This window comes from Ochotona princeps, chromosome 14 (assembly GCF_030435755.1).
Source record: "Ochotona princeps isolate mOchPri1 chromosome 14, mOchPri1.hap1, whole genome shotgun sequence".
NCBI lineage: Eukaryota > Metazoa > Chordata > Mammalia > Lagomorpha > Ochotonidae > Ochotona > Ochotona princeps.
In genome coordinates this window covers 36,620,419-36,631,007 of record NC_080845.1, presented here as the reverse complement: position 1 = coordinate 36,631,007, position 10,589 = coordinate 36,620,419, and the positions used below count along the sequence as shown (strand labels likewise).

General features: G+C 36.8%; 1 protein-coding gene across 1 annotated transcript; it reads right to left on the bottom strand.

Moving 5' to 3' along the window:
• Nucleotides 1–1,016: 1,016 nt before the first annotated feature.
• Nucleotides 1,017–3,369, bottom strand: LINGO2 (leucine rich repeat and Ig domain containing 2). Its single transcript, XM_012925734.2, has one exon. It carries the CDS (start codon nt 3,338–3,340, stop codon nt 1,520–1,522), a length of 1,821 nt encoding a protein of 606 aa, XP_012781188.1. The 5' UTR covers nt 3,341–3,369; the 3' UTR covers nt 1,017–1,519.
• Nucleotides 3,370–10,589: the final 7,220 nt, after the last annotated feature.

Here is a 10,589-nt window from a genome sequence, read left to right as displayed (position 1 = left end):
TTGAGAAATCATCATTAACACAAAGTGAACTGGGTAAGTCTTCGTTAGTCACAGGGTGAAAAGCAGCACAACTTAACATATTTATGGCTCCTCACTATAATTTTTGCTCCATGGAAAAATGGAGGAATGAGCAGTAGTTTTAAATTCAGCATTCCCCTCCCCTATTTTCCCTCATCTCTTCGAAAACAAGACAGGTTTCTTTTTATCCACACAAGGTTACTGTAAAAATAAAAAATGAAATCTACATGGGAAAGAATCAGGCAGAAACCCTCAAGTTGCCTATCCAAGTAATACTGTGCATACAGTATTTGAATAGAGAACACCAGAGAGGCAGGACTACATGTTCCATTTGATTGGCAGACAGCCAGCCTCTGGCAGCAGACACATTGAAACAGGTTCTTAGTTGAATTAATATCATGTCAAACATGGATCACCTTGGTTTTTGAGTGGGTGTCTGAGAAGAACTCCATATCCAGATAGCTTTTGGACACCTGAATTATTGATATTAGCTACTAGCGAATATTACCTAATGGTCCTAATAGCCAATATACCTCCTCTTCCATTTTCCATGATTCCTTTAGCAGTGATTGATGAAAGCAAAATCTAGGGGTGGCTAAATGAACATTTTCATTAATAACACCTACCTTGTATTTTACAGGTACATCTGGTGGCACACCACCTCCTGGAGAAACCAAGGGCTTTGTTACAGTAAACTGGTCCAGGGTGATATTACAAGTATAAAAAATATTCCATTCTGTATCAAAACTAGGCACATGCCTTTATTTATAGTAACAGAAGTTAACAGAGTTGAGCAGTTTTGCCTTGGGTCCTGTTTTCTTGGCATCCTACACCAGACAAACACATCTCTCAAACATATTTCCACCCATAGCTCCAGGGATCTAGTCTCAGGGTTATCTGTAAGTAAAGGAAGGTGAAATCACATTTGGATTTCTATTGGTGAGTAACTAAAAGCACAACCTCTCATTCATATTGCTTTAAAACATATACAGCATATATGTTTCAAAAAAAAGGAAAGAATATATTGATCTCTTTGTGATGTTCAACAAACAACATGATCTGATGCAAGGCTTTAACAAATGATAATTATAGATACAAATTTTTCTGTAGAGTATGTTTTAGACAAATGTGTCTTTGAATATGTAGCTCCTACACTGTAGGCTCTGTTTTATTATATTTTTTTCTTTTTGTTTTTGACATGGTAGAAAATGCTGAATTGTCCGTGAGCATGAGCCAAAGATTCAGGTTCATTACTGAGATCCCCAGAATGCCAATATTTGCAATGCAAACAATTAGTAACCCACTGTGTAAAGGGCTCCGCCACGTTCCTGCCTGCTCCTACATGGAAAGTCTCCACAAGAAGTCCTCCTGCTTCCAAGGACCCTGCTTTGACATAGAAGCAGCAGCACATGCTGCCTCTTTCACTTCATAAATCATCATTCCAGACTGTCTTACTGATGACCAACAATGACACACAGACAGTAGTACTAGCGGTAGCCCCTCAAATCATCTTCATGTTGAACCTCCTGGGGCCGGTCACCTCCCCTTCCACAACAGCACCATTATTTTTTCGGGGCACATACTCAAGGTCAATGCTGTTTTTGTGCTTGCCTTTCCCTCGGCTCCACACAAAAAGGAGCAGAAAACAAAATAAAACTACTCCCAGGAATGTAAAGCAGCCCATAGCTGTAGACACCAGTATTGTTTTAAGGTCCAGGGAAAACGTATTGGCATTGGTGCCATTGGAAATGGTGTCATTGGAGTCGGTCATATACATAGGGGTCCTGTTTGCGTAAAGGAAGCGGTCTGAAGTGAATCCTTTCACAGTTAGAGAGGCTGTGAAGGTATCATTGCCAGCAGCATTGCTCGCGATGCAAACATACATCCCACTGTCTTGATCTTGGGCAAATCGAATTTCCAGGGTGCCATCACCCAATACAGTGGCTCTTCCATTGGACTTGGTGGTGATAAAACGCCTTCGCGGAGTCACCCAAGAAATCACAGGCTGTGGGTCTCCATCCGCATTGCATTCTAACTGCACGGTCTGCCCTTCATCCACCAGTAGGTGCTGTAACTTCTTTTCACGGATTTTGGGTTTTTTGCAGGTAAAGTAAAAAGAAAGGGCAGTGCTATGGAAATCCTTGAATGCCCTTTCACGGATGGTGTCCGGACCTGCGCACATGGGCTGCTGGCCACCAAACTGCAGGGTGGGCTGTCGCTGAAGGATCCAGAGGAGACGGCAGTCACAGGCCAGTGGGTTATTATTGATGCTCAGGACCTCCAAAGCCCTCGGAGAAGAGAAGACACTCTCTTCCAAAGTTTCCAGCAGATTCTGAGACACATTGAGCACACGAAGGAAGCGGAGCCCTTGGAAGGAGTGAGGCTCAATGGAACGGAGTTGGGCCCCCACTATATGAAGCTCCTGAAGACGAATTAGATCAGAGAACATGCCTACTTCAATAGTACTGATGGGGTTGTAGGAAAGGTTAAGGTGGGTCAGGTAAACCAGGTGCTTAAAGGCAAGGAAGGGCACAGTAGACAAGTTGGTATTGGTGATTGAAAGGGATGTGAGGTTGAGACCATAGAGACTATTGGCAGGCATCATATCAAGTAAGGGCCAATAGTCAATCTCTAGATGTTTCAGGTGGAATAATCTTTTAAAGGCATACACAGGCATAGTGTTGATATTGAGATGCTTCAGGTGCAGGCTGATGAGGCTGCGGAGGTGGGAGAGGGCTTCTGTTGGTACTGCTGTTAAGTTGCATTTTTCCAAGGTGAGCCGCTCCAAGCTAAGTAGCCCGCTGAAGGCCCTGTGTGATATGTAAACCAAATCATTGTCCCCCACTTCTAGAGACTTCAGGTTGTGAAGATCCTGGAACATGTAGTCCAGTAAAATGACAATCTTATTCTCACTAATGTCGAGCTTGGTGAGGTTGGACAACCCCGTGAATACCCCTAGAGGAACCAACTTTAGGCGATTGCCTTTGAGGCGAAGGGACCGCAGGTTGAAAAGGCTGTTAAAGGCGCCCGGTTCCACATTGGCGATAATGTTGTCACTCAAGTCGATCTCCTCTAATAGAGGATATGAAATGAATTCCTCAGGGTTGACACTTTTGAGCCTGTTTTTACTGAGGTCCAGGATTTTGGTCTCAATGGGAATGCCCTCTGGGATGGCCATCATCCGTCTCCTGTGGCAGCTGACAGATTTGTTCTGGGCAGAGCACTCACAGCGAGCAGGGCAGCCAATGGTGGATCCCATGAAGACGAACACCACAGCCAGACCCAGGAATGGCTGCCAGCATGACACAGCCGTGTGAAGCATGACTCCACTTCTTAGTCTACACCTTGGTCAAGGGTCTGCACAGATTGGACAAAGGAAGGGAGAAAGAAAAAGCTGAGTTAGAATGAGGATAGTTACAGAGGTAGAGCTAAAGCAGAGATTCTAATGAAGAAGACACAGGAGTTAGGATCAGTCACCTCTGGGCTTACACGGGCGTGATTCTCTGTGTGACTGTGGATAAGTTGTTTCACCCACTTTTCAGTGTGTCAGTGCTCTTGTCTGTACAGTGTAAGGGGAACGGTCAAATCAACGGCTTGTGAGTCTCATGAGAAATGCATGTCTGACAATGATAAAGCAACAAATTCATTGTGTGGCCTAAAATGTGAGGTAAAACTCCATACTTTCCTTACATAAATGGGTCCTTTTGGATTTAGGCGAGAGAAACAGAGGTCAATGGCTAAGAGGAAACCAGTTCACTTTGAATCAGTGTTGGGAAAATTTTCTTCCATTCAATGTGAAGCCAATAGAAGTTGCACTCAACATTAGGCCTTGAGGTTCAATGTATAAAACTAAGTTAGGTTTCATTCGAGGAGTGCAATCTTTTTTCTTCCTATATATGTTTTTTCTATAGAATTTTGATTTTGAGGCAATCTTCCATCAGCATTCGGTGAATTTTGGTTCATGAGTGGATTTTCCTTGTATGAGAGGAACAAGAAGATGTTCCAAAGTTCTCTGTATCATTTCTGTGTTCCTCCTAGGGATGAAGCGGGGCGATGATGGTACGAAGAGAATATTTCTTTTATGATGTTGATTTAAATATTTGCAAATGAAAAGTTAGAATTACAGAAAAAATCATATTCCATAACAAATAAACTATCATTCTTTTATACTAAATGAGTTTGGAAGTGAGTTTATTTCATATGTAGCTGCATTAGCTGATACTAAATTGAATAGCAACATGTATAGTGCTGGGATGTACTTCTCACTCTCTGGTCCCAGGAATACATATTATCCTTTCTATGTTTGTTACACAAGGTTAAATAATTCGAAACAATGCTCTGAGGCAGAAAGATATTTCATAAACTTCAACACCTGAATTACAGAACAATTGATAAGGGAGCAATTTTAATGACAGGTTTTATACACATGCTTGCACCCAGACCTAATGCTATGTCCATAACTAAAGAAAGCAATGCATAAAAGAAAAAGAGAATTAAACTTATTGGTGAAATATTAGGTTAGCAGACGTCACCCCACAAAATGTAAAAACCAGTCAAATGCTAAGAAAGTACTCGCCAAATCAATTAGATAAACATATAGAAGGTATAATTATCGACAAATTTGTAGCAAACCTGTCAAAATTCAATGATTAAATTAATGGCTATCATAAAACCGTTTGACAGAAACTGAAGATTGTTAGAGCAGATAGATATTAATTACATTATAATAGTATAAAATCAATATGATTAATATCTAATATAAAGATAAGCCATTTAGAAAATGTCATTATGAAAATTATTCCAGTCACAACATTTCTGAAAATATCATTTTTCTTAGAAGAAAGGAAATACACAGAATATGACAACTATAAACTATGCTGATGAATTAAAACTTAGCCAAAGCAGGAAACTTTGGAAACTCATGTGTGCTTTTTAAATAAAAGCCATTTGCATAAACTTTTTGGTGATTTCTTATGGATGTGGCTTTCAAAACATTTTATAGCGAAATAACCTTTGCTTTTAATTGTATTTCCAAGAATTTGTGAAGTGTTCTCATAATATGTATATATAGACATTAAATATTATGACCTTCTCAATAAAACCACTCATTGCAAAAATAATATTTCTGAGATTGAAAAATTAAGGTAATGTTTATTCAGAAGGATATATGTATGAAATCATGAAAACAAAAAAACTATTCCTGAAAACATTTTGCAATATAGTTAGACATAATAAGCAAAACTATCATAATAAAATAGTGTGATGTTAAAATATATATGGGCCACAAAGCAAGGACAGTCAGGAATTATATCCTAATATATTTGAAAGATCAGTTTATGTTATGTAGCATGTTAATTTAAAGAGAACAATAAAAATAGTTGCAAACCATGTAATGAGACAGATTATACCTTTATCTTTACTCTTCATAAAATAAATTACAAGTGAAACAGGATTAGTGCAAGAACAACAAATGCTCTAGAAGAAAATGCAATAGTTTTGCAATGTTAGATTTAAGAAGCTTTCTCTGTAAATAAAGCTATAAATCAGACAAATATTTAATTCTGCTGTATGCATTAAAAATATGTAACTATCAAACACACACTATAAACAAGCTATAAAGGGAGAGACAGAAAGAATATATTTTAAGCTTATATACTAAGTAATAAATATAGTAACAGGTAATTCTTATCAATAAATGAGGAAAACAGTGAATGCCAATGCAAAATTAGTTCTTGACTGTAATATAAACTAAAATAGTCAATAAATATATGAAAGGATAATCAAGCTAATTTGTACGCATATAAATAAATTTTAAAATGGGGTATAATATTCTTTCCTGTAAGAATGACAAAGTTGAGTAAAATTCTGGCCAGAATTAACAAGGGGTAAAAGGACTAGATGAAAACATCCACATTTGGCTATAAAACATTACAAAACCTTGTAAGCATTAAAGGGTTCAAGTACAGCAAGTGACACATCAAATTTGAATATATCAAAATTCAATATGTACACCATTTTGACTCTATTTTTCCTCTTTCCTCCCTGCCTCTCCTTCCTTTCTTTTTTTCTTCCATCTCCATCACTCCCTCCCATCCTTCTTCCCTCTCTTCCTTCCTTCTTTACTTTCTTGTTTCTCTCTTTCTTGCTTATGTACCGTGAGGGAAGGCGAGAAACACAGGGAACTGATGGATGCCTTGCCAGATGAATGCAACAGCCAGGGCTGGGCTAGGCTGATGCCAAGATCCAGGATCTCCATCTAAGTCTTCCAAGTACATGGGACATCATTCACTACATCCCTGGTGCAGTAACAGAAAGCTGGATCAGAAATAAAGTAGCTGGGACTTGAACCTGTGCTCGGATATGGGGTGTCTTAACATCTTCAACCATAACACCCACCCATGCTATTTTCATTTTTTCAGACTATATTGAGATTTTTAAAATTATGGATATATTTTTATAGCATAAGATAAAATTTTCACAGCTTAAAAAAAAAGACCGAAATGATTTATATAAATTTCTAATGCAGAGAACAACTCATTGAAAGTTAAATTTAGTTTTCTTGACTATCCCCTCTCCTCAGAGGAAAACTGTGATCACACTTGAAACATATTCATAATTAAGAAAATCTTGAACATATAAATGGTTTTCTACAATCCTAAAATGAACTCACCCATCTCAAGCGTACAACTCAGCGAATTTTGAAAAGTGTTTACATCTTTGTAAGCACCACTTAGGCTGGTACCGAACATAGAATATTACCTTTTCCCTTCTCAGTCTATCCTGTCTTCTATGAGTGGCCCAAAGAAAGTACTAATTTCCTTTGTCACAACAGATTAGTTTTCATTTTCTAGAATTCTATGTCAATGACATAACACATATTTTTTATGTCCATCATCTTCCATTCAGCATTATGTTTTGAGATTCAAACAGATTTTTGCATAGGCCAATAGTCTGGTCTTTTTCATAGCTTGTAAGTATTGTACTGCATGCATCCACGACAACTTGGTCACCAGTTTTCCGCTATTACAAATGTTAATATAGACACTATTGTGTGTACTTATGTATTCATTTCTGTTAAGAACATACTTTAGAATGAAAGTTCTATATTATATAGTAAGATTTTTTTCAGTTATTCACAAAAATGGACAGATCTTACACCAAAGTGAATGTAATATGCAACATCCCCCCTAGCAATAGAGTTTATACACTCTCTATCCCCTCCAATGTGAGTGTTGTCAGGGTTTTGTATTCTATCCATTCTAGTGGGTAGTCATTATTGATCTTACTGCAATTTCCTGAAAACTTGTGATGCTCAGCAACTTTCTATGAGATTTTTGGCTATTAACATAACTTTTATGTAAATTTTATGTTAAAATATTTTGCTCATCCATTTTTCTTCTTTAAATGAAAAAATATATATATTCTAAAGACATTTTTTTATTAGATACATGTTTAGTGCCTATTTTCTGCTTGTCTGTGGCTGATTTTTTCATTTTTTTAGTGTTACCTTTTAAATGAAAATATGAGTATGTCTTCTTCAACTTTTTTTTTTCTTTGCCTATGTCAATATTGTGAAATTTTCTGCTATCTGTTCTGGAAAATTTATAGTCATGATTTACAGATTGTATAGGATCTATTTCGAATTAAATTTTGTATATAGTAATGAGGTTAAGATGGCATTTTCTTTCCTCTACAGCTGTCTAGTTTTTCAGTGTTATATCTTTTTAAAATTCATTTACTTATTTTCATTTTATTTGAAGGACAAAGAGGCAGTGGTTCACTGCCTAAATGTTGGCTACAGACAAAGCTAAGTCAAGTTGGACTCAAGAACCATGAACTCATCCAGATATCTCATGCGGCTGACAGGGACCCAAGTACTTGAGCCACCGTTTGTTGTTTCCCAGCAATGCACATCAGCTAGAAGCTTGATTGAAAGCAGAGTAGCTGCAACTCAAACAGATAACATGATATGGAATTCAGATATTTCAAGTAGCGATTGAACTGCAGAACCATATGTTGATAGTTTCGGAGTTACCTTTTAAAAAGACATTCCTTTCCCTATTAATTTGCTCTGGGACATTCACAAAAATCAATTCATCACATTTGTACAGATCTGTTCCAGATTCTGTTAAGCTCCCTTGGCTGAAATATATGCCCTTTCAGTAACACCACAACTGTCTTGGTTAGGGTAGCTTTTTATGGGAAGTTTAAATCTGAAATCAGAGGTTTGCAGAATCCTATGGTTGTTGAACTTCATTTGGATTTATAAATAAACTTTAACATTAGTCTGTCAATTTCTAAAGCCTTCTGTGGTGTTGATAATAACTGTGTTTTCTATAGATAAATTTATGGACAGTTGACGTAACAATTTGTGAATATGGTACTCTACACCTTCGTTAATTTCATTTGGAAATACTTTTTCACTCACAAATCAAGATTGTTGTACCATTTTTTTCTATTTTTTACATTCTTTATTTTTCATGTCTTTTATATATATATATATATATATATATATATATATTTTATTAATTATTTAGCATTATGTGACAGTTTCATAGGCTCTGGGAATCCCCCCATTCCTCCTCCTCCCCTCCCCCTGGTGGATTCCTCCACCTTGATGCAGTATTACAGTTCAAATTCAATCAAGATTCTTTCCTTGCAAACATATACCAAACATAGAGTCCAGCTACTTATTGTCCAGATGGGTTGAACAGTTTCTTGGGGAGACCATTTCTGGTCTGAAGTTAGAGCTGGTAGAATATCATGTCTTTTTATATTTGCTAGCTCCTCTTTTTGAATAGAAGTAGAGAGAGCTATATTCCTTATTTTGTTCCTAATCTTACAGGAGAATCATTCAGCTTTTCATCATTAAGTTTCCTGTTGAGCTTTCCAGAGTTGTACCATTAAGTTACCCTCTTCTCCTAGTTAACTAGGAATCTTGATTGCCAGTGAATATTGCATTTTGAAAACTGAATTTGTGTATCTATGAAAATGATATTTTCGTCATTCTCCATTATTTTTTGATACGGTAAATAATATTGATTGACATTTTAAATATTAAACCAATTACACACTATTGGGATGAACTAGCATTCTTTAAGTACCATGTTTTATTGGATTTTTATATGTTTTTGGATATTTTCTGCTGCTATTTGGCCAATATATTTTCTATTTTTGTGAGACCTTTTCTTCTAACTTCAGTTCCCTTCCGATGCATTTATGTGGTTTAATGTCAGAGAAATGCTGTCTTCATAACCCCAATAGTAACTATTTCTTACAGAACTTCTCCAGGATTATTCTTTATTTCTCAAACATTTGGAAGACATTATTAGTGAAACCAGAAAATCCTAGAAATTCCTTTGTAGGATGATTTTAAAATACAAATTAACCTCCTTAGCAAATACTGCAATATTTAATTTTTGTGTTTCTTTTGCATCGGTTGTGTTACTTTGCTTCTCTCAAACAATTTTTATGCTTCATCTATCACATGTATTTGTCTGAAGGTGCCAATATTTTCCCTGATATTCTCTTAATGTTTTGGAAGTCTAGAGGTCATCACTTTCATTGCTGATATTGGTGAATTGCACTTTTGTTTTTTCATGAAAAAGCCACCTGGACCTTTTCAATTTTATTGAGCTTTTCTAGGAACTGAGTTTCGCAGGTATTGATTGTCTGTATTGACTGCCTTTTTATCTCATTAATTTTTGTGATTATCCATTTTATTTTTGACTCTTTCATTTATTTTGGGCTTAATTAGTTCTTTCTAAATTTTTTTTAAAGATTTATTTATTTTATTACAAAGTCAGATACACAGAGAGAAGGAGAGACAGAGAGGAAGATCTTCCGTCCAATGATTCACTCCCCAAGTGAGCCGCAACGGCCGGTGCAGTGCCAATCCGAAGCCAGGAACCAGGAACCTCTTCCGGGTCTCCCACACGGGTGCAGGGTCCCAATGCATTGGGCCGTCCTCGACTGCTTTCCCAGGCCACAAGCAGGGAGCTGGATGGGAAGTGGAGCTGCCGGGATTAGAACCGGCGCCCATATGGGATCCCGGGCGTTCAAGGCGAGGACTTTAGCCGCTAGGCCACGCCGCTGGACCCAATTCTTTCTAAAAATTTTTAAGCTCCCTCAGGTAGAAGCTGGGATTTGATTTTGGACATTTCTTCTTTTCTAATAAGTGTTTCAAACTATAAAACTCCTCCCTCTCCATTTACCAGTTCAGTTCATTCACTGTTTTGATTTTCTATTTAAACAAAATTAGCAGCCAAACATTTCATCATTTCTTAACTTACTTCCTTTTCAATTCATTACTGCTTTAAGATTTAGTTGGTTCATTACTAAATATTTAGGTCTCTAGCTTTTTAATTTTATTATTTATTTATTTAATTCTAATTTAAATCTGTTGTGGTGAGAGACTATATTATGCCGAGTTTCAGTCTTTCCTGTTTATTGCAGGAGTTTTGGGACATTAACAAGAAGATAAGAGCTCTCTCTTGGCTTATTTCTGTTTTTGCTTCTTCTTGTCTTTTAGATAAGTTTTTGTTTGTTTGTTTTTAGATTTATTTATTTGT

Coding starts and splice junctions, on each gene's coding strand:
- LINGO2 (XM_012925734.2), bottom strand. CDS start 3,340: ATGCTTCACACGGCTGTGTCATGCTGGCAGCCATTCCTGGGTCTGGCT.